The sequence below is a fragment of the Papio anubis genome, chromosome 7, assembly GCF_008728515.1.
Source record: "Papio anubis isolate 15944 chromosome 7, Panubis1.0, whole genome shotgun sequence".
Lineage (NCBI taxonomy): Eukaryota > Metazoa > Chordata > Mammalia > Primates > Cercopithecidae > Papio > Papio anubis.
The window spans coordinates 29,098,620-29,123,554 of NC_044982.1; the positions used below are offsets into that span (position 1 = coordinate 29,098,620).

The 24,935-nt window shown below is 40.6% G+C and overlaps 1 protein-coding gene across 1 annotated transcript in view; it reads left to right on the forward strand.

The window, feature by feature from the left end:
• SPTLC2 (serine palmitoyltransferase long chain base subunit 2) overlaps positions 1-24,935 on the forward strand; it is a 111,566-nt gene that overhangs the window by 31,778 nt on the left and 54,853 nt on the right. Inside the window, exons 3-6 of the mRNA XM_021941441.2 lie at positions 6,508-6,662; positions 9,063-9,211; positions 14,473-14,597; positions 21,913-22,006. Of these exons, the coding sequence (XP_021797133.2) occupies positions 6,508-6,662; positions 9,063-9,211; positions 14,473-14,597; positions 21,913-22,006 (523 nt within the window). The remainder of the gene's footprint in view (positions 1-6,507; positions 6,663-9,062; positions 9,212-14,472; positions 14,598-21,912; positions 22,007-24,935) is intronic.

Consider the following 24,935-nt stretch of genomic DNA (forward strand, 5'->3'; position numbering starts at 1 on the left):
AACATCTGTTTCTCAACAATAATTACAATGACCGTGTTGTTGAAATCGTCAAATTTTTGGTAGAGTTACCAAAAACACTGTAGGTCATTCAAGCAAACAGGGAATTAGGCATTTATGGCTTTGTGGAGGGGCAAGAGCAGTGAGGTTAGGGCCTCCCTCTCCTAACTAGGCAGCTGCCCCAAACTAGGAAACTGCTCCTGCTGTGAGTACTCTGAGTGCTGGCATCACAACTGTCGCACTGCCAGAGGCTGGTGAATAGGTAGTGGCACATAGAATCACGCTGGTGCCAATCCAGCACCAAGGTCTGCGGGGGCTTGCCCTCCTACGCTGGTGCAAAGCGTGGCCCCTGCCATCCAGCTCTTGTATGTGCTTCTCACTGGTAGACACTGCATCACATCTACAACCCGATCACAAGGGTGTCCAGGAAATACAGTTTTTAGCTTTCCAGCTCCTAAGAGTGTGTGTGTGTGTCTATGTGTCTTGTAGGGGGTTTGTAATGTGTGTGTTGGTCATATGCAGAACATAGGAAAAGAATGGGAAGGACAATAGCACAGTGGTCTTGAAGTGCTTTGAACACTATCAAAGTATTTCAGATTGATTTAGTAGCATCACCAAATGAGAGGCAGTGTGGCATTGGGGTTAGGAGCCCAGAGTAAAATTAGAAGGCCTGGATTATCAGTTCCTGGCTCTGCCTCTGGCTGCTTTCCTAAGTGGGAAAGCCATTTAGCCTTTCTGAAAGTGTAAGAAATGATATCTTCTGTAAGAATGTGCAGAGTATGTATATTTACATACTTACATATATAAGTATATAAATATAGGTGCATATAAAGCACTTGGCAAGTGCCTGTTATGTCATAAATACTCAGTAGATGGGCATTCTTGCTGCTGTTGTGATTATTCATCATCTTTATCATTATCATGTAAACATATTTGGCTATCTGTATTGGAGCAGAATGATGCTTAACAAAGGGACAGTTGTTAGAAAGTGGACTTCAGAAAGTGATAGCATCCAGCTTTGCCCCCTGTGTTCTTAATGCCTGTATAGGCACTAGAATAGGTGGTACTCATGTATATTATATTAAACAATATAGGATATTTTATAGAAGGCTCACCTTAAATAGGCTTAACTAGTAAAGAATATTTATTGGCTTGTTATTGAGATGTCCCTAGACTACTTTTGGTGAGGTCTTCATCAGTCTCTAAGCAGCAAATCCAAGAGTTGAAATTGTTCTCTTCAGTTGAGAAGGTTCTTAAGTGAGGAGTGTTTCAAGCCCAGTGATACAGCATTTAGTCGCAAGTAGGTGTTGTTTTTCCTCCACTTACATGTGCTAGGATATGGGATTTGTGAGGATCTTCAGGAAGAATGTTTATGAGTATATCCTTAAGACTGCTTGAACTTGACTTTATCGTTGTCACTCCCTTATCAGTTAGGTATTTGCTCCTTCTCTGGACAAACACCCTTTTTTAGTACTTACTATATTGTATTTATTTGTGTGTTTCTCCACTACACTTAAGAGTTCTTAGGGAGTGTAGAGGTTGTTCTTACTCATTTTTATTCCCAGTGCCCAGTTTAGTGCCTGGAAGGTACTGCTCAGTAAATGTTTGTTCAGCGACTGAGTATTAGGTCAATGATGATGAGTAAGCCTTAACTAAAGTCACTTCACAGTGACCAAACTGAGGAGGAGGAAACGAGTGGTGGAGATGGGGGAATGAGGGTTGGAATCGTGGGGGTATTACTCTGCAGAGAGAACTGTCTTATTCTTTAATGTATCCTGAACGTCTAGCATACAATCCGGTATGTATCAAGTACTCAGTAAAATATATTTGAATGAATGAATGAAAAGATACCCGCGCCCCCCCCCCCTCCCCCCAGTTTAACTGTGGTCTTAGAATATTTGAAGTTAACCTGATCTTTTTGGAAATACACTCCCATTGCCTAGAACTGGAACTGCAAGTAGTGACGCCTCCCCCTCCTTTTTCTCATGGCTAAGCTACGGGGAGTTTGGTTTGCTGCCCTTCGCGTCTTTTTAAAAATTATTTATTTATTTAAGTATTTATTTATTTATTATTGAGACAGCTTTTCACTCTGTTACCCAGGCTAAAGTGCAGTGGTCCGATCTTGGCTCACTACAACCCCAACCTCCTGAGCTCAAGTGATCCATCCACCTCAGCCTCCTGAGTTGCTGGGCCTACAGGCACGTGCCACCACACCTGGCTAATTTTTGTATTTTTTGTAGTGACAGAGTTTCGCTACATTGCCCAGGCTGGTCTCAAACTCCTAGGCTCAAGCGATCCATCTGCCTTGGCCTCCCAGAGTGCTGGGATTACAGCATGAGCCACTGCACCCAGCCATGCCCATCAGATCTTTCTGCTGAACCTACTGACTGAGATCAGAGCTACCACCCTGGAGCTTAGCTAAGGAGTAAAGGGGAGCGGAGACTTCGGCCATGAGTCCCTCTCTCCTACCATTCTATGCCACCTGCTTTTGGTCTCTAACATCCCTCATTGTGACAGCTTCTCCTCCTTTACCCTGTGCTAATGTGACTTAAATCATTTGTTAAGGAGAGATGGAAATGCGTGACCATGACAGGCACAATTCTTTGTTCAGGAAATTGGAACTCATTGCTTCCTTCCTAACCCCAGACAACTGTGCCTCTGGTTTTCTTTGTTTAACTCAAGGCTGAGGGGTGAAGCTCTACTTCATTCGGTCCTGCAGCCTTTTCTCTATCTTGGGGTTTGATAACCCCTCTGGCATTTGGAGCAGACTCTAAGATTTTTCTGTTTTGTATAGTAAAAACAAAAAAATATTGCTTTTGTTGCTAAATAGAAATTTGTCTGTAAGGAAATATTTCTCTTAATATTGGAGTTAATACTTCGAACATTAATGTGCAGTGTTTAGAAAGGTTATAAAGAAATGAGATCAGCCACACGCCGTGGCTCACGCCCATAATCCCAACACTTTGGGAGGCTGAGGCAGGCGGATCCTTTGAGGTCAGGAGTTCAAGACCAGCCTGACCAACATGGTGAAGCCCTGTCTCTACTAAAAAATACAAAAATTAGCCGGGTGTGGTGGCGGGCACTTGTAATCTCAGCTACTTGGGAGGCTGAGACAGGAGAATCACTTGAACCCAGGAGGCGGAGGTTGCAGTGAGCCGAGATCACACCATTGCACTCCAGCCTGGGTGACAGAGAGCGACTCTGTCTCAAAAAAGTAAAAATAAAAAATAAAAAAAAACAGAGAGAGATGAGATAATCAGTACTGTCATTTCCTTCGTTAGAAGGATTAGTACTGTTACCCTTTTTGATGTGAATGAAAAGGATTGAAGACTACTTTTTGTTTTTTTTCCTTTGGGAAATAAATGCATGGGTAATAACAGCCAAAGAAAAAGTTTTAATTAGAATTGGATATCTCTATTCCTATTTTAATTCAACCAGTATACTTGTTGGAAGGCTATCAAAACAGACATACCATTTAAATGAAAAATTTCCAATTGTGATAGACATGTTATTTATGGATATTTTCTGTCCTGAGGAAAATTAACTATTAGAACCAGTTGTAAGAGAGATGGCGGCTGGGCGCGGTGGCTCACATCTGTAATCCCCGCACTTTGGGAGGCTGAGGTGGGTAGATCGCCTGAGGTCAGGAGTTTGAGAGTGTCCTGGCCAACATAGTGAAACCCCGTCTTTACTAAAAATACAAAAAATTAGCGGGGCATGGTGGCGGGCACCTATAATCCCAGCTACTCAGGAAGCTGAGGCAGGAGAATAGCTTGAACCTGGGAGGCAGAGGTTGCAGTGAGCCGAGATCCCACCATTACACTCCAGCCTGGGCAACAAGAGTGAAACTCTGCCTCAAAAAAAAAAAAAAAAAAAGAGAGAGATGGTATCAGGTACTGCAGATTCTTAGAGTAGCTTCTGACTTTGCTCAGCCTTATTTATAAGATTTATCTACTGGGAGGCTCATTTAGTAGGCACTTGAGAGTCTGGTGTCATAGAAAGTGGTTATAATCAGAGTTATATGTAGCCTTCTTTAGCAATGAAAATCTTTTACAGAATAAGACTTAAGCTTTTTCAATGTTTTTGACTAATTTAGTTAACAGGTTAATTTATATTGGCACCAAGCCTAGATCTGATGGCTGTAAACTTCAGTAGTTGGCTGATACAGTAAAACTGTAGTTTCGTTTTCTTGTTTGGTTTCCCCTTTACATTCAAGAGTTTAAGTAGATCTCGTGTGGTCTGGTCACATGTGTTCTGAGTAGTGGTCATACCACACCAGGCATAGCATTTCTGCTCCACTGTGACTTGATTTTTTACAGACTTAAGTTTTATTTTAGTACAACTTAATCTCTCAGAGCCTTTAAGTTCCTGAGCATAGGAATTCATTTTGGGAATGTGTTTTCTTTTCTTTCTTTTTAAAATTTTTTTTGTAGAGACAGGGTCCCACTATATTGCCCAGGCTGATCTTTAACTCTTGGACTCAAGTGATCCTCCTGCCTTAGCCTCCCAAGTGTTGGGATTATAGGCGTGAGCCACTGTGTCCTGCCTTCTTTTCTTTTTGAGACAGGCTCTCGCTCAGTTGCACAGACGGAGTGCAGTGGTATAGTCACAGCTCACTGTCACTTCAGATTCCGGGCCACAAGCGATCCTTCCACCTTAGCTTCCCAAAGTGTTGGGATTACAGGCATGAACCATTGTACCTGGCCTCTTTTTTTCCTTTCTTTCTTTTTAAAAAAATTTCTTTCTGAAGAGAAAAGAACCTAAGGTGGGTGGCTTCCTATAACCCTTTTTTTTTTTTGAGATGGAGTCTCACTCTGTTGCCCAGGCTAGAGTACAGTGACCACGGCCCACTGCAACTTCCGCCTCCCGGGTTCAAGCGATTCTCCTGCCTCAAGCCTCCCGAGTATTTGGAATTACAGGCCCACACCACCATGCCTAGCTAATTTTTGTATTTTTAGTGGGGACGGGATTTCGCCATGTTGGTCAGGCTGGTCTTGAACTCCTTAGACTTCAAGTGATCCGCCCGCCCACCTGCCTCAGCCTCCCAAAGTGCTGGGATTACAGGCGTGAGCCACCACACCTGGCCCCTATATCCTATTTCATAGTGTTTCTTGTTTATTATTTTCTCTTTGGATTTGTTTCATTTTGATCCTTGACGATATGCAAAGGATGGAATCTTAATTTGGGAATTATTTTTCTTGGTTGAAATTGGAATTATAGTGGTTTTTAGGGCATTCCTCCTAATCTTTTAATGTGGGGGGAGGCTTGTGGGGAGGGAGGAGTGGTCTTTTTGAGATTATTAGGAAGGGAAACCATTTAATGACAGAATGGTACATCTACATTTTATTTTTATGAGGACTACTTTGTTAATTTACATTCATTTGCTCTACATTCATGAAGTCAGTTGTTTGAAACCATGTAATGTATGTCAGCTATCAAAGTTAAGTGACTTTTATCTGATAAGAGTTGTGTCAAACAGAGAATTGATGCCTTTCCAGATGTTTTAGTGATACATCAGGGTTTTTATTGTTGTTGTTTTTGTTTTGAGATGGGGTCTCTGTTATCCAGCCTGTAGTACAGAGGTGCCATCATAGCTCACTGCAGCCCCAACCTGCTGGGCTCAAGGGATCCTCAGGCCTCAGCCTCTCTAGTAGCTGGGACTACAGGTGCACTGCACCTGGCTAATTTTTGTTGTTGTTGTTGTTGTTGTTGTTGTTGTTGTTTTTGAGATGGAGTCTTGCTCTGTCGCCCAGGCTGGAGTGGAGTGGCGGATCACCGGCTCACCAAGCTCCATGCCTCCCAATTCATGCCATTCTCCTGCCCCTCAACCTCCCGGATAGCTGGGACTACAGGCCACGCCACCTGGCCCGGCTAGTTTTTATGTATTTTTAAAGGCGTTGGGGTTTCCACCGTGTTAGCCAGGATAGTCTCGATCTCCTGACCTCGTGATCCACCCGTCTCGGCCTCTCAAAGTGCTGGGATTACAGGCTTGAGGCCACTGCGCCCGGCCACCTGGCTAATTTTTAAAATGATTTTGTTGAGACAGGGTCTTGCTATGTTGCCTAGGCTTGTCCCAAACTCCAGAGCTCAAGCAATCCTCCTGCATTGGCTTTCTAAAGTCCTGGGATTACAGGTGTGAGCCACCAAGCCTATCCTGATTTAGGAGTTAATTAAATATAAGTGGCCTCTCATTCTCAGGTGCTCTTACAGTATGAAAATGGAAGTTGTAAAGATTGTTTTTAAAGTAACTCAGTGGAATGATAGACAGTGGAGACTCAGAAGGGTGAGGGAGTGAGGGTGGATGATGAGAAATTACTTAATGGGTACCATGTGTGTTATTTGAGTGATTGATACTCTAAAAGCCCTGACTTGTCCATTACACAATCTTGAACATAATGAAATTGCTCTTGTGCCCCATAAATTTACATAAAGAAAAAGTCATGTCATCTGTTAAAAATTTTTAATAAAGTAACTCAGGTAAATTTATGGTATGTCACCATTTCTTGGCAGGACTTTGTGTCATTGTATCAAGATTTTGAAAACTTTTATACAAGGAACCTGTACATGAGAATAAGAGACAACTGGAATCGGCCAATCTGTAGTGTGCCTGGAGCCAGGGTGGACATCATGGAGAGACAGTCTCATGATTATAACTGGTCCTTCAAGTGAGTCTTGGTTGGGAAATTATTTCTTGACAACAACTACAAAAGGGTTTCTTCATTTGAGAAAATATGTTATTGTAAATTGAGTATTCTCTCAAAATAGGAGTAGCAGCTGAGGATACAGTACGATTGGTTTCCTTATTCTTCATTGTTGAGCTTTTAAAGATACATCTTTCTATTACATTTGATACTGTGTTGGATTATAGTTCAGAACAAAATTTGGCTTATCTATGTATGTATGTATATTTTTGAGACGGAGTTTTGTTCTGTCGCCCAGGCTGGTTGGAGTGCAGTGGTGTGATCTCATCTCACTGCAACCTCCGCCTCCCAGGTCCAAGCAATTCTCATGCCTCAGCCTCCCAAGGAGCTGGGACTACAGGCACACATCATCACACCTGGCTAATTTTTGTATTTTTTTTAGTAGAGATGGGGTTTCACTATGTTGGCCAGGCTGGTCTTGAACGCCTGACCTCAAGTGATCCGTTCCCCTCAGCCTCCCAAAGTGCTGGGATTACAGGTGTGAGCCACCGTGCCTTTCTTGGCTTATTTATTTTTAAAAATAACTCCTGTTGATAATAAATAGTGTACAAAAGCTTAGTCTGTTTTATTTTTGGTCTTATTTTTTTTTAAAAAAAAGGAAGAAAAGCTCTCCTTTCCATTATGCCACTTATCAGAATTAAGTATCTGAATTTATTTCTGGATATTTTGATTTTTCAAATGATTAAGGATGATATGCAGAGTGTTTTTACTTAAATGGATTGAATGGTTTGGAAAACTTTTTGTATTTTTAACATTGTATTGGTTTGTTTGTTTGTTTATTTGAGTCGGAGTCTCACTTTGTTGCCTAGGCCAGAGTGCAGTGTCACGATCTCAGCTCACTGCAACCTCCACCTCCCAAGTTCAAGTGATTCTCCCACCTCAGCCTCCCTAGTAGCTGGGACTACAGAGATGCACCACCACGCTCAGCTACTTTTTGTATTTTTAGTAGAGACGAGGTTTCACCATGTTGGCCAGGCTGGTCTCGAACTCCTGGCCTCAAGTGATCTGTCCACCTTGGCCTCCCAAAGTGCTGGGATTACAGGTGTGAGGCACTGTGTCTGGCCTTAACATTGTATTGTTTAGATTGCACAAGTATTACATGATTGAATTGCCATTATAAAAAAAGATAAATAATACAGATAAACTGTTAGTTCCCATGACAGCTAACCCCATTTCCTCTGCACGTCCACCCCCTTGCAGATCCTCCTTCACTCCCCAGAGGTGACTGTTGTTATCACTTTATTTTGTATTGTTTTTTGTATTGTTTTTCAAGATCTTTTCTGTGGGGATAGAGTGACACTCTATGTCAAAAAACAAAAATTTATTTTACAGCTTGCCTTCTTTTTTTTTTTTTTTTTTTTTTTTTTTTGGAGACAGAGTCTCGCTCTGTCGCCCAGGCTGGAGTGCAGTGGTGCCATCTCAGCTCACTGCAAGCTCTGCCTCCTGGGTTCATGCCATTCTCCTGCCTCAGCCTCCCGACTAGCTGAGACTACAGGCGCCCATCACCACGCCCAGCTAATTTTTTGTGTTTTTTTGGTAGAGACAGGGTTTCCCCATGTTAGCCAGGATGGTCTCAATCTCCTGACCGCATGATCCGCCCGCCTTGGCTTCCCAAAGTGCTGGGATTACAGGCGTGAGCCACCGTGCCCGGCCTACACCTTGCCTTCTTAGCTTGGTCACATATTGGTGACACCCCTTCTCATGTGTATATTCACAGCACGTTTACTATTTGTAATGCCTACATCGTATTTTACAGTATAGATGTGCCATGGTGCGACAGGTTGGGCTGTATTAATAATCTCAGAATCTCAGGGAATTAAAACAGTGACAGTTTATCCTTGTCCATACTTCATGTTCATCCTAGATCGGTGGGGCCCCTGAACCATTTAGTCCTTAGGGGCCCAGGCTGCCTCAGCTTCCATTGTATGAAATGTCACTGGTCCCTGTACCTGGGAACAGATGTGGCAAATTGTGCAGTGACTCTCAAAGGATCCTCATGTGTATATATGATCATGTACGGGAGTCACTGAGCCAGAGTATGTATATCTTTTAATGGATAAGTACTGCCAGACTGCCCTCCAAAGAACGAACAAGAGAAAACCTGATATTCTTATGTACAGTGTCCTGTAAGATAAGTGACTGTCCTGGCCAACACTGGATATCATTAGTATTAAAATCTTTATCACTATTAATAAATGAAAATTGGTTATTTTAACTTCCATTTCCATAATTGGTAGTGTGTTTGAGATTTTTTTATATAGACTTTGTTCTCTCTGCTTCCTTTTGTGTTACCAGTGGATTTGCTATTACATTTAAGTACTTTTTTGCTCATGAGTTTCATTGTTTTATGCTGTTGATACACAGGTATACAGGGAATATAATAAAAGGTGTTATAAACATGGGTTCCTATAACTATCTTGGATTTGCACGGAATACTGGATCATGTCAAGAAGCAGCCGCCAAAATCCTAGAGGAATATGGAGTTGGAGTGTGCAGTACTCGGCAGGAAATTGGTAAGTGAAAGCTATATTTGGCCAGCTGCTGTTTTTGACCTCGTTTTAGTCAGGAACAAATAATAGTGATATTGACCTAAAGTATTAAGTATCCACACTTTGTCATGTCATTTAGATAAGGTGAAGAATGGTTTGTTTTTCTGAAGTGTGATGGATGATTTTAATGCCTTCAACACATTTGGAGATGTGTTTATCTTTCCCAATGTGTTATACTTATAGATTGTCCCTCGAAAAGTCCTGCCACTGTTTGTTTCATTTATAACTGTGATGTTGATTTCATTGGCTTTTGCAAATGTTAGTGGTTAAGAGTGCCACTTATTAGGATGTTGGGCATATGAGAGTTAATCTGCTTTCATACTGGTAAATTGGGGCTAATAATAATTGCTGCCTGATAGAGCTCTTTTAAGACTTACATAAGCTAATCCATGTAGAGCACTTGGAACATAGTAGACAATAAATATAAACTCTTTTTATTATTGTTTTAAATTTATAAAATATAGAAGAGTAATAGCTTTATATAAAGAGATTCAATTTATTTTATTTCAGAGGAAGATTTCAGATTTTTCTAATTCGTTTCAGAGAACTGATAACCCTAGAAGTTACGAAAACTTTCCAAATACCTATTACTGTGAATATCCCTAAGCACAGTAGATTGAAAGGACAATTCATTGTTAGTTATTTCTCAGGGTTCTAGGGATTGGCAAGCATAGTTGGGTGGTTCTTACCCAAGGTTCCTCTCACGGTTACCCAAGGTCCTCTCCAGGCTGTATGGCTGGAGACATATGAAGCCTTCTTCGTTCACTTGTTTCACCTAGGCTGGGGTGGCTGGAGCTCTGTGTGGCCTCTCTGTGTTTCTTACTTGGGCTTCTTCATACCATGGTGGTCTTGGAGAGTTGTTCATCATGCATGGCAGCAGCCCTCTAGAGCAAGCGTGCAAAGATACCTGACTGAGGCCAGGCACGGAGGCTCATGCCTATAATCCCAGCACTTTGTGAGGCCAAGATAGGAAGATCAGCTGAGGCCAGGAGTCCGAGACCAGTCTGAGCAACATAGTGAGACCTGGTCTCTACAAAAAATAAAGATAAAGTAGCTGAACATAGTGGCCCAGGCCTGTGATCCTAGCCACTCAGGAGGCTGAGGCTGGAGCATCCCTTGAGCCAAGGAGTTTGAGGCTGCAGTGAGCTGTGATCGTGCCACTGCACCCTAGCCTGTGACAGAGTGAGACATTGTGTCAAAACAACAAAAACAAGGAGCCCTAGTTAAAAGCTGGAAGGCTTTTCAGGCACTAGCTGTACAGGTCCAGAATATCGCTTATGCCTCTTCCTGTTGGTCAAAGTGTCACTAAGGTCAGCCCAGATTCAAGGGTTGTGGGGATTGCCCTCCACCAACTCCGAATGGGAAGAGTAACAAAGAATTTGCATCCTTATTTAATCTTCCACGACAACTCTGTCAACTCAGGAAATTTAAAACAAAATGAAGAAAGGAAAAAGGAAAAACAAAATTGTGCAGATTTTTATATCTATTTATTTAAATAGATAGATACATGGATTTATAGATAGATAGATGCAGGGTCTCTGTTGCCCAGGCTGGAGTGCAGTGGTGCAATCATAGCTCACTTCAGCCTCAAACTTCTGTACTCCAGCCATCCTCCCACCTCAGCCTCCTAAGTAGTTAGGACTATAGGTGCACCCCACCATGCCCAGCTGATTTTTTAAATGTAATTTTTGTAGAGCTGGGGATCTCTTTCAAGAGGCTATGTTCCCCAGGGTATTCTTGAAATCCTGGCCTCAGGTGATTCTCCTAACTCAGCCTTCCAAAGCACTGGGATTATAAGTGTGAATCACCATGCCTGGCCCCACCATCTGTTTTTAAATATTTTCATTCCTCCTAAAAGAAACCCTATACTCAGTAGCATTCATTGGATACTGTTTCCCTTCCCCCTACAAGTCCTTGGCAACCAGTAGTCTACTTTTTGTCTTTGTAGATTTGCCTATTTTGGACATTAAATATAAAAGGAATTCTATAACATTTGGTCTTTTCTGTCTGGCTTCCTTCACTAGCACAGTATTTTCAAATTCATCCATGTTGTAGCATCTAACAGCACTCCATTCTTTTCTATGACTGAATAATAATCCTTTGTGTGAGGGTGCCACATCTTGTTTATCCACTTATCACTTGATGGTCATTTGAGTTGTTTCTGCTTTTTGGCTATTGTCAACATTGCTGCTGTGAACGTGGGTGTACAAGTTTTTGTATGATGTATTTTTGTTTCTCTTGGGTTTATACTTACTAGCAAAATTGCTAGGTCATATGGTAACTCTGTGTTTGACCTTTTGAGGAATTGCTAAACTGTTTTCCAAAGAGACTGCACTGTTTTACAATCTCTCCATCAATGCGTGAGGGTTCCTGCTCATTTTTATATCGTCTTCCCGTCATCTTGTATGTAGCCCAACTTTAACCCTTGCTTACTTTGCTGCCTGTTCCCTCCAGTTTTTAAACTTCTCTAGGGTTCCATACAGTGAATTTACTTGGTTTTCAAAGAATTCCACTCTATAAGGGCATAGATATTACCTTCTTCTAACTCTGTCATTTTCCAGTTGTATTAGTTTCCTGTGGCTGCTGTAACAAAATATCAGAAACAGAGTGACTTAAAACAAAAAAAAGTCTTGTCTCATAATTCTGTGGGTTATAGGTTTGGGGTCTAGGTGTCAGCAGGGCCATGCTCTCTGACGCTCTGGAGAATCCTTCCTAGCTTCTGGTGTTGCCAGCAATCGATGATGTTCCCTGGCTTATAGTGCATCACCCCACCACATGGCTGTCTTCCTGTGTGTCAAACATTGTCGTCTTCTGGTTGGGCACAGTGGCTCATGCCTGTCATCCTGGCATTTTGGGAGGCTGAGGCGGGTGGATCACTTGAGGTCAGGAGTTCAAGACCAGCCTAGCCAACGTGGTGAAACCCTGTCTTTACTAAAAATACAAACATTAGCCGGGCATGATGGAAGGTGCACGCCTGTAATTCCAGCTACTTGGGAGGCTGAGGCACGAGAATCACTTGAACCTGTGAGGCAGAGGTTGCAATGAGCCGAGATCACACCACTGCACTCCACCTGGGCAACAGAGTGAGACTCTGTCTCAAGAAAAAAAAACAAAAAAACAGCATTGTCGTCTTCTGTGTTCCTTCTGTGCATCTCTATCTCTGTGTCCAAATTTCCCCTTTCTATAAAGACATTAGCATCCCCCTAATGGCCTCATTTTAATTTGATTACCGCTGGAATGTCCCAGTTTCCAAAGAAGGTCACATTCTTCTGGGAATGAGGACTTCAAAATATCTTTCTGATGGGACACAATTGAACCCATAACACTATCCTTCTATATATTTTCCATTTTCATTAATTGTGTTCAGAATTATAGATGTCCACTAATTAATAAAAAATTGAGCTTTTTGCTTTTATTTCTTGGTTATCCAGCTGTTTTGTGATGATTTTCAAGAGGAAGATGGGAGTAGAACATTTTTATTTCCCCCATCTTTAAAACGGAGTTTCTAACTGGCACTCCAGAAATGACAAGCCTTTTGATCTAATCCTGTGGTTAAAGGAGCATTGTGCAGTGATGGCATATAGTAAGGATACCTTATACCTTTATGGCATTTTATATTTTATAAAGTACTCGGCTGGGTGCGGTGGCTCACGCCTGTAATCCCAACACTTTGGGAGGCCGAGGTGGGTAGATCTCTTGAGGTCAGGAGTTCGAGACCAGCCTGGCCAACATGGTGAAACCGTGTCTCTACTAAAAATACAAAATAGCCGGGCGTGGTGGCGTGCACCTGTAATCCCAGCTACTTGGGAGGCTGAGGCAGGAGAATCGCTTGAACCCAGGAGGCAGAGGTTGCAGTGAGCTGATATTGCGCCACTGCACTCCAGCCTGGGCAACAGAGTGAGACTCTGTCTAAAAAAAAAAAAAAAAAAAGCTCAAACATGTTATCTCTTTTGATCCTCACAACAATGTCATTAGGTAGATAGGGCAAATTATTACTGCTATTTAGAAGTATTTAGCCCAGAGACTTCCTAAGGGCTTTTGATTAAGCAAGCCGTAAGGACACATAGCATCCAAGTTTAGCAGTCTTCTTTCCCAGCGTCTTTTCTCTCTGTAATATCATTTAGTCCTTAAAGATTTGAGTACCAATATAAAATTGCAGTACAAATTTGCCAGTCAGTTCACAGTGAGGGAAGAAACAACTTTTTTTTTTTTTTTTTTTTTTTGAGTCAGAGTCTCTCTCTTTTGCCTAGGCTGGAGTGCAGTGGCACGATGTCAGCTCATTGCAGCCTCTGCCTCCCAGGTTCAAGTGATGCTCCTGCCTCAGTGCCCGAGTAGCTGGGATTACAGGCACCAGCACCACGCCCAGCTAATTTTTGTATTTTGAGTAGAGATAAGGATTCGCCATGTTGACCAGGCTGGTCTTGAACTCCTGACCTTAGGCAATCCGCCCTCCTCGACGTCCCAAAGTGCTGGAATTGCAGGCGTGAGCCACTGCACCCTGCCGGGAAGAAACGTTTTTACCTATCTCTTGCTGTATAAAAGCCATCTCAAAACTTCGTGGTTTAAAACAGCAACAGATTTATTTGCTCATGATTCTGCAATTTAGGGAGGGCTCAATGTTATCTTAGCTCCCTGTGGTATTGGGTAGGCAGTTATGACTGTGTACAGAGGATCCAAGATGTCTAAACTCACATGTTTGACACCTCAGCTGGGTGGCAGGAAGGGCTAAGGGCTGGCTGGGCATCTCTGTTTCTCTTTCTCTCTCTGTCTCCCCCTCTCCTTACGTCTTTCTCTCCTCCTTCCATAGTCTCTTATCCTCCAGTTCCCACCCCCCGCCCATGTTCTGTTTCTGCAACAGGCCAGTTCGATTGTTTTATGTAGCAGCTGACTTCAAAAGTATAAAAGCAGATTTTGCTAGGCCTCCTGAGGCCTAAACCTGGAACTAGTATGCACAAACAGGAATGGGAGAAATTATTGGCAACCCCCTTTGGGGAGATTCCACTGCAGGTGCTGAATCAGATTTTATTCAACTATTGTGTTCTTTATGAGCGCATATTATTCTTCACAATATTTTGAAGAATATTACTCTTCATAATATTGACTCCTTCATAGATCTTAGTGTGAAAAGGACACAACACATACACTATGATTTCTTTCAATAAAGTGATGAGTAATTCTTAAATTCAGGATTTTGTGATACTGACTTTCTTAACTTCTTCACACAGGAAACCTGGACAAGCATGAAGAACTAGAGGAGCTTGTAGCAAGGTTCTTAGGAGTAGAAGCTGCTATGGCGTATGGCATGGGATTTGCAACGAATTCAATGAACATTCCTGCTCTTGTTGGCAAAGTAAGACACTCTGTCATTTATGAAAACTCACTCATGTATATCTTCTTTTGTTTTGAAAAGCATTCAGAGTGAGCTAAAAGCTGTTGTAAACTTCAGACTAAACATAGTTGAGCCAAAGATATCTCTACCACAAATTGTTTTTCTTTCTTTTTTTTTTTTTTTTTTGAGATGGAGTCTTGTTTTTTCGCCCAGGCTGGAGTGCAGTGGTGCCATCTCAGCTCACTGCAACCTCAGTCTGTCAGGTTCAAGCGATTCTCCTGCCTCAGCCTCCCAAGTAGCTGGGACTACAGGTGTGTGCCACCACGCCTAGCTAATTTTTTGTATTTTTAGCAGAGGCGGCATTTCACCACGTTGGCAAGCCTGGGCAACATAGTGAGGCCTCATCTCTATTTTATTTTTTAAATGAAAAACAATTTGTGGCTAGGCGCGGTGGCTCACACCTGTCGTCCCAGTGCTTTGGGAGGCCGAGGTGGGCGGATCAACTGAGGTCAGGAGTTTGAGACCAGCCTGTGTTTATATATTTATATATACGTATAATATACATATTATATATGATATATATAATATATATATATGGTGATATACATATTATATATAATATACATATTACATATGCATATTTTATATATATATCCCCAAGTGGGTAGCGCGTGTGAGAGGGCACAATCTGTATGTAAATGTAAATTATGTCTCAGCAGATTGGTGCTCTCATCCTGAAAGGCCCTTTGAGGTTATTTATTTTCATGTTTAACATGACATCTAGGAATGGTATATTGAAAATACGGTGGATTAACTCAAGCAGGAGAATTGAGTTTTTGTTTTTTGGTTGTTTATATGGTCACTCTTAGCTGTGTGACTGTGAGCATGTCAAATAATCTTTCTGATCCTCCACATTTCTTTTGTAAAATGAGGTGGTTGAGCTAGATTAACTCTAAAGTCCTTTTTAGTTATGCAGTGTATGGGTCTGTAAAGCACAGGTGGGACAAATAGAAAACAAACAGCAAGATAGGAGATTTAAACCCATCTGTATTGATAAACATTAAATATAAATGGTTTATACATTCCAAGGAGAAGACAAAGATTGTCAGATAAAATTAAGTAGGTTTCCTAATATAAAATAGCAACTTATGTTAAATATGAAGACACAGGTTGAAAGGAAAAGGATAGAAAAATATACAGCATGCAAATAGTAATCAGAAGAAATTTGAAGTGCCTGTATTAATATAAACAAAGATTTCAGAGCAAGAACTATTCTGGTGATAAAGAGGAACATTGTGTAATGATTAAGGAATTAATTCATCAAGAGAATGTAATTTTAAATGTATAGGTGCTTATCCCGTTTATGCCTAATGTTCCATTATTGGAACGCTAAGCATGTGGGAGTTATTTATATCCTGCTGCTCAAGGTCATCGCCAAGGTCTGATTTTGCAATTCAAAAAATTGTAACCTCTGGCATAAATGGTTTATGAACAGAGCTTCAAAGTACATGAAGCAGAAATTGATGAAACTAAAAGAAGTAGACAAATAGAAAATTGTAATTACAGACATTAACTCCTCTCTCTCTTTTTTTTTTAATTTTTATTTTTATTTTTTGAGACAGAGTCTTGCTCTGTCGCCCAGGCTGGAGTGCAGTGGCGTGATTTCGGCTCACTGCAAGCTCCGCCTCCCGGGTTCACGCCATTCTCCTGCCTTAGTCTCCCAAGTAGCTGGGACTAAAATTAGCCACCACGCCTGGCTAATTTTTTGTATTTTTAGTAGAGACAGGGTTTCACCATGTTAGCCAGGATGGTCTCAATCTCCTGACCTCATGATCTGCCCACGTTGGCCTCCCAAAGTGCCGGGATTACAGGTGTGAGCCACTGCGCCCGGCCCTAACCTCCCTCTCTCTTAATTGACAGAAGAATGAAACAGAAAATCAGTAATGATAATAGAACATTTGGAAAACACTGTCAATCAGTTGACCTAGTTGAGAGTCTTGAAACACTTCACTCAACAACAGCAAAACATGTACTACCAAAGACCATCTTCTAGGCCATTAAGCCAGTTTTAGTAAATTTTAAAGTATTAAAATTATTTAAAGTATGTTCTGTGATCACAGTGGAATTTAAATGAGAAATTAATAACACAAAAAGATACCTGGAAAATCTTTGAATATTTGAAAATTAAACAACATACTTGCAAATAACCCATGGGCCAGAGAAGAAAAAACAAGGGAGAATAAAAATATTTTGAACTAAATGGAAATGTAACCTATTACAATTTGTTGGATGAAGCTAAAGCAATGCTCAGATGGAAATGTATAGCATTAAATATTTATACAGGTTGAGCATCCCTAATCCCAAAATCTGAAATCTAAAATGTTTCAAACTCATAAATATTTTGAGTGTCATCATGACAGCTCAAAGAAAATGCTTAGGGGTGCTAAAGCAGTAAATATAATGCAAATAATCCAAAATCCACAAAAATCTGAACTCTGAAACACATCTGATCCCAAGCATTTTGAATAAGGGATATTCAACCTGTATTAGAAAAAAGTAAAGCTTGTAGCTTAAAAAATTAGGAAAAGAAGAACAAATTGAACCCAAACTAAGCAGAAAGAAGAATATAATGAAGATAAATGTAAAAATCAATGAATTAGAAAATAGATAATAGGGAAATTAGTGAAACCAAAGCTAATTCTTTGAGAAAATGAATACAGTTGGTAAATCTCTAGCCAGAATGGTCAGGATAAGAAGAGAGAAGATTCATATTACCAGTAACAGGAATGAGAGGGGGGACATCACTACACATCCTATGGACATTAAAGGATAATAAGGGAATATTAAGAACAACTTCATGCCAATAAATTCAACAACTTAGATAAAATACACAAAATTCCTTGTAAGACATAAATGTATGGCTCTTTGACTTCACATTATAATACGTTGCTGTCCTGCATTTTGAAGTACAAATCTGAGATTCTTCTTTGTTAGAATTTTTAACACTAGAGGATTAGAACATCTCATCTTGCTCTTCTCTCTGTATGCCTACAAACTCTAACAAAGGATTATCTAGAATTAGATGTTTTCTACACAGACCTGGAAGATACAACCATAAAGATTTATATTCCAAATCAGACTATAGTTGAAATATTATTAAATATCATTTAATCTGTTAAAGACAGTAACTTACCCAGTTTTAATGATCCTTTGAATCTGATACCGAATTTCCATGTGAGGTGGTTAATTGCTCAGTTTAATGGCAGGATGGGGCAGTATATTGATTAAGAGCATAGGTTCTGGAAGCAGACACTTGTCTTATTTAATAATTATTTTGTGGCCGGGCGCAGTGGCTCACTTTGGGAGGCCGAGGCGGGCAGATCACGAGGTCAGGAGATCGAGACCATCCTGGCTAACATGGTGAAGCCCCATCTCTACTGAAAATACAAAAAATTAGCTGAGCATGGTGGTGGGCACCTGTAGTCCCAGCTGCTCAGGAGGCTGAGGCAGGAGAATGGTGTGAACCGGGAGGTGGAGCTTGCAGTGAGCAGAGATCGCACCACTGCACTCCAGCCTAGGTGACAGAGCAAGACTCCATCTCAAAATAATAATAATAATAATAATAATATAATTATTATTATTTTGTTACTGTGCTTGTGACCTTGAGCAAGATTTTAAACTCCTGAACAAGAGTTTCCTCATATGTGAAGTGGGAGTGATAATAGGGTCTATTACATAGAGTTGTTGTGAGGATTACAAGTAATAATGCTTTTAAATCTTTTAACATCATATCTGAAACATTTAAGCACTTAGATGTTAACTACTAGTGTGAATATCTATTTTATTTTTGAACCAAATATTTAATAAAGCTTTTCAGAATAAGTTCTAAAGGAAAAAGACAGATTGATACATTGAAATGGTGAATAAGGCTGTCTAAAAAAGACTGTCTAAAAAGAGTTCCTTTTTGCCAGAAGAAAAGAACATAATGCTTTTGCAGGTTTGCCAGAAAAATATTTAGCTGGAAAGAGGAGAAAATAAAATTTTGTGTGGAGGGGAAGGGAAGGGAGGATACCTTTTCAGATAGAGTTGATTGCCAAGAGTGGTAAGTAAAGAATTTGAAGACTTGCTGAAGAGAAATCTGACCTCTCCTTATTTCCTCCCCCAGTTTCACTTTTTCAATTTTAACACGTTTTTTGAAACTTAAATTTAGACTTACAAAAAGAGTTACAAAAGAGTACAGAGAGTTCCTGTATACCATTCATTCAGCTTCCCTTTATGTTAACATCTTGAATAACAGTGGAACCATTTCTTACAGCTTAGAAATTAACTGTGATACAATACTATAACTAAAGTACAGGACGTATTTGGTTTTCACTGATGTCCTTTTTCCGCTTCAGGATCCAGGTGAGGATCCACATTGCCTTTAGCTGTTGTAGCTCCTTGGTCTCCTCCAATCTGGAATAGTTCCTGTCTTTCTTTGTCTTTCATGACCTTGATACTTCTGAAGGATACTGGTCCCTTATTTTGCAGAATGTCTCCAATTTGGGTCTGTCTGCTGTGTTGTTATGGTTTGATTGAGCCCATGCATTATTGAGAAAGCTACCACGGAGGTGGTACCCTTCTCAGTGAATCATGCGAGAGACTGTGGTTTCAATACGTATTACTGATGATGTAAATCTTAATCACTTGGCTCAGGTGTCAGCAGGGATTTTCTGCTACCAACGTACTGCTTTTCCCTTTGTAATCACCATATATTGTGGCAGAGATACTTTGGGACTGTATATAGCATTTTGGATTAAACTTTCACCCACTAACTTTAGTAGGCGTCTCTGATCTTGCCTGTGGCAGTTATTACCTTGGTGTTCTAATGGTGGTTTTTCTATTTTTCTCATTCCTTCTATACTTACTAATTAGAATTTTTGTGTAAGGAAGAGTTCTTGCTTCTCCCTTATTTATTTATGTAATTATGGGTTTGTGAATATTTTTATTATTTGGCTTATAATTCAACACAATTGCTTCTTTTTTGTTGCTGGACTTTTAGTTTTGGCCATTGGGAGCTCCTTCAGGTGGGTACCTGTGTCCTTGGACTATTTAATAACTTTTTTTTTCTTTTTTAAGCATTCTCATACTTTCTGACATAATAAAATGCTCCAGGATCATCTTATGTTTTCCCTATCCCAGTTTTGGAATTAACCAGTTCTCCAAGAAGCCCTGATTCTTTTTATTGGAGAATGGTATTTAGAAACTAAGGTCTGGGAACTAGGTGTGTGTATTGCTGCAGGAGTGTCACTGCTTCTCACCTCTCAGTGACTAGAGCTAGAAAATGTATGTATGTATGTATGCTAACTCATGCATACACGTGTGCGTGTGTGTGTGTGTGTGTGCATGCATAAAGATTTGAAAGCCAGGAGTCTATATTGATACTGCCAACTCTGCTTTTCTTCTCCTCCTTCTCCTCCTCTTCCTTCTTCTCCTCCCATCTTCTGTCTTCTCCTCCTGCTCCTCCTCCCCTTTTTTTTTTTTCAGACAGAATCTCCCTCTGTAACCCAGGTTGGAGTGCAGCAGCACAATTTTGGCTCACTGAAACCTCTGCCTCCTGGGTTCAAACAGTTACCCTGCCTCAGCCTTTTGAGTAGTTGAGATTACAGGTGCCCGTCACCAAGCCCAGCTAATTTTTGGGGGGTTTTCTTTTTGTTGTTTTTTTTTTGTTTTTTTTTTTAGTAGAGATGGGGTTTTGCCATGTTGGCCAGTCTGGTCTCAAACTCCTGACCTCAAGTGATCCACCCACCTTGGCCTCCCAAATTGCCAGGATTATAGGCATGAGCCACCATGCCTGGCCACTTCATTTTTAATCTGTATATTTTTAACCAGGGTAGCTTTTTTATCTTAATAAATACTACGTGCTTAATAAAAATTTCAAACACAACTACTGTTACAAGTTTAAGTATTCCTTTAAGAATATTCTGTAATAAATAAGCATGTATATATATATATAGTTGACCCTTGAACAACGTGGTTTGAACTATGCAGGTCCACTTATACATGGATTTTTTTCAACCAAATATGGATCAGAAATACAGTATTCAGCCAGGCACAGTGACTCACGCCTGTAATCTTGGCACTTTGGGAGGCCGAGGCGGGTGGATCACCTGAGGTCAGGAGTTCAAGACCAGCCTGGCCAACATGGTGAAACCCCATCTGTACTGAAAATACAAAACTTAGCCAGGCATGGTGTCAGGCACCTGTAATCCCAGCTACTTGGGAGGCTGAGGCAGGAGAATTGCCTGAACCTGGGAGGCAGAGGTTGCAGTGAGCCAAGATTGCACCCACTGCACTCCAGCAACAAGAGTGAGACTCCGTCTCTCACACACACACACACAAAACATAGTATTTATGGAACACAAACCCCAAGTATATGGAGGGCCTACTTTTCCTATAAGCAGGTCCCACGGGGCTAACTGCAGGACATGAGCATGTATGGATTTGGATAAATGTGGGGGTGAGGCAGTTCTGGAACTGAGTCCTCCTGTAGACTGAGGGACGACTGTGTGTCTGTGTATCTTCTCTCTTCTTTTTATTCTCATGGGAGCATGCTAGATACTTTCTGCACCTTTTTCATCTACTTGGATATTTTGAGGCCATTTTTGACAGAGAAAAACCTGTTTCTGGGTTCCGATCTGACAGGTTGAAGGGCCCCCTGAGAGATGGAAGAGTAAGAACTGCAGTGAAAAAAAAAAGCCGAGACCTTCAGCCTTGTTGCCTTAGCAGAAACTGATGTTTGTGTGTTAAAGCAAAGCTTGTTTGGAGATTTTTAGGATAAAACTGAAGCCTACAGTCCGTGTTATGTGGGGAAAAGGTTAATAAGTAGGATCTTCCAAGTAGGTTCTTCCCTGGACTCTGGATATGAGTAGTAGTGAGAGAATACACCATTTCCACAGACATGGCCCCATCAGCTGCCATTTCCCACAGATGAACAGAACATCATACTAAAACTACATGGAATTCTCTCACGTAAAGAAACCAAAACGTTTTAGAGACTGATGTGTCATGTTTTAAATATGAATAAAGACCTGTTGCCATATATCTGACTATTTACCTCAGTCATGGGACTGAAGATATTAAATTAAAAGGCTAGAATTTTGCATCTACTTTTAAGGTATCTTTACAAAAAGCAAATGATCATGTATACTTTTTTCCTCTTCTTAAAATTGATCACTGCTGTTGTGCACGATTTCCTTAATAAGATACAGCTATTAGTGCGTGTGGCATTTTGTGATTTGTGTAACTAACCCTTTCCCTTCCGGCTTCTTACCTTTCTGTTCCTGTGATATTGCAGGGTTGCCTGATTCTGAGTGATGAGCTGAACCATGCATCACTGGTTCTAGGAGCCAGACTGTCAGGAGCAACCATTCGAATCTTCAAACACAACAGTGAGTTTGCTGCGGAATTCACTCCTGGCCTTGGTGTTTATTATTCTTTGGATCCATGGTGGGAATTAACATGAGTTATATTAGCAGTTGAAAATATAAATGAAGCCAAAGTAGCAACATTTAAAATGTTCTTCTGGTCCAGTCTTTTAAAATTAGAGGTTGAAGGAAGCCTCTTGTACAAATACAATACCATTCTTTTATTTGACCATTAAGTTTTCCATCCCATTTCGTCGTTTACAGATCCCTTACTCAAATACATTTACTCGATGCCTATAGTGTATCTTGCCATAAGACTAGCGGCGTTTAGATGAATAAATCAAGGTCTCTGACTGGTTAATGAAGAGACTTAATAGATAAGCCAGTGTTTACAATACAGCAGACAGGTGCTGAAGTACAGCCATGAATAGATGCTGTGGGAGCATGGAGGAGGGTGCCCCTGAGCCAGACCTTTCCTCCCTAAGTGGAAATATCTTTGCGTGTTATCAAAATGATTGTTTAGAATAAAAATGTATAACTTTCATAGTTAAAACACACACATAGGGAGAAAAGATAACCCAAATGTATGTTTAATATCATCTTTTCCCAGAATGTGTGCAGGCACAGACAGGTTTGGAAGAATGTATACCAAAATGTTAGGTGTGTACCCCTGGATGGAAGGATCATAGATGATAACATCATTTTTGCTTTTGTTTTTGTTTTTGTCTTGTCTAAAATGTTTTACAGTGAGAAATGAGATCTTATTGAATATCCCTATGTAACCTGTTATTTTCTTTCTTTCTTTCTTTTTTTCTTTTGTGACAAGAGTCTCGCTCTGTCACCAAGGCTGAAGGGCAGTGGCTCAGCCTTGGCTCACTGCAACCTCTGCCTCCCGAGTTCAAGCGATTCTCCTGCCTCCACCTCCCGAGTAGCTGGATTACAGGGGCACACCACCACACCTGGCTAATTTTTAGTATTTTTAGTAGCGACGGAGTTTCACTGTGTTGGCCAGACTGGTCTTGAACTGACTTCAGTTGATCCTCCCGCCTTGGCCTCTGAAAGTGCTGGGACTACAAGTGTGAGCCATCACGCCTGGCCCCTTTTTACAATACACTGTGATTGTTGTTTGTCATTACATGTGACTCTACCTCATTCTTAAATGCCAGTGTGGCAGTCAGTGCCTGGATGTGCCTTCATTTAATTGCTCCCTCAGTTGGACATCAGGGCTGTTTCTAAATTTTTCTACTGGGAACAGCACTACACTTACAGTTTTGTACAATCATCTGGTTAGTGCCTTAGGATAAATTTTTAGTAGTCTCAGAATGCATGGTTAAAAGAGTATACATTTTTAATAGTTTTCCGAATTGCCTCTAAGCATTATATGAATTCTTTTTTTCACTTTTATTTTAGGTTCAGGGGTACATGTACAGGATTGTTATATAGGTAAATTGCATGTCTCGGGGGTTTGTGTACAGATTATTTCGTCACCCAGGTAATCAGCCTAGTACCTGATAGGTAGTTTTTCGAACCTTACCCTCCTCCTCCCCTGCCTCATCCTCAGGTAGGCCCCAGTGTCTGTTGTTCCCTTCTTCGTGTCTGTATGTACTCAGTGTTTAGCTCCCACTTACAAGTGAGAACATGTGGTATTTTGTTTTCTGTTCCTGTGTTAGTTTGCTTAGGATAATGGCTTCTAGCTGCATCCTTGTTACTGCAAAGGACATTATCTCATTCTTTTTTATAGCTATATAGTATTTGATGGTGTATATGTACGTGTGTGTGTGTATATGTATTATAAAATATATATAAATATGTAATATAAAAATATAAAATTTTATAATATAAAATAAAAATATATATATATATAATATATATTTATAATTTTATATTATAAAATTTTATAAATATATATATGTATTTTTGAGACAGAGTCTTGCTCTGTCACCCAGGCTGGCATGCGTTGGCATGAACTGAGCTCACTGCAACCTCCACCTCCCCAGCTCAACCGATCCTCCCATCTCAGCCACCATAATAGCTGGGATTACAGGTGTGTTCCACCATGCCTGGCCAGGGTTTTTTTTTTTTTTTTTTTTTCTCTTCTGTATTTTTTGTGAAGATGGGGTTTCACCATGTTGCCCAGGCTGGTCTTGAATTCCTAGGGTGAAGCAATCCATCCACCTTGGCCTCCCAGTGCTGGGATTATAGGCATGAGCCACCGCACCTGGCCCCACACTTTTTTAATCCAGTTTACTGTTGATGGACATTTAGGATGATTCTGTGTCTTTGCTATTGTGAATAGTGCTACAATGAACATACACATGCTTGCGTCCTGTATGAATTTTACTCAACAGTGTGAGATTGACTGTTCCTACTCACTGGCCATTCACTCAGTGAATCATTTTAAATCTTTCCAAATCTAATGAGGAAATATTATGTTAGTTTTTATTTCATTGCTTATTAGGTATAGAGCAACTTTTTACATTTTTATTGTATTTTTATATCTGTTTTTTAAACCCTACTTGTAAGTTAATGTGTTTGTATTTCCTTATAAATTGGCCATTTTCAAATTGTTTCTATTTTTTACTGATTATAAGAGCCCTTTATATGAATTAGCTTTTCCTTGATGTTGCATTATTTTATTAATTTTTTTTTGAGACAGGGTCTTGTTCTGTCACCCAGGCTGGAGTGCAGTAGCACAACCACGACTCACCACAGCCTTGACCTCCTGGGCCCAGAGGATTCTCCTGCTTCAGCATCCCAAGTAGCTGGGCCTATAGGCATGCGCCACCATGCCGGGCTAGTGTTTTTGATTTTTTATAGAGACAAAGTCCCTCTGTGTTGCCCAGGTTGGTCTTGAACTCTTAGGCTCAAACGATCCTCCTGTCTCAGCCTCCCAAAATGCTGGGATTACAGGAGTAATTCACCATGCCCAGACTGCACTATTTTTATATTTTTG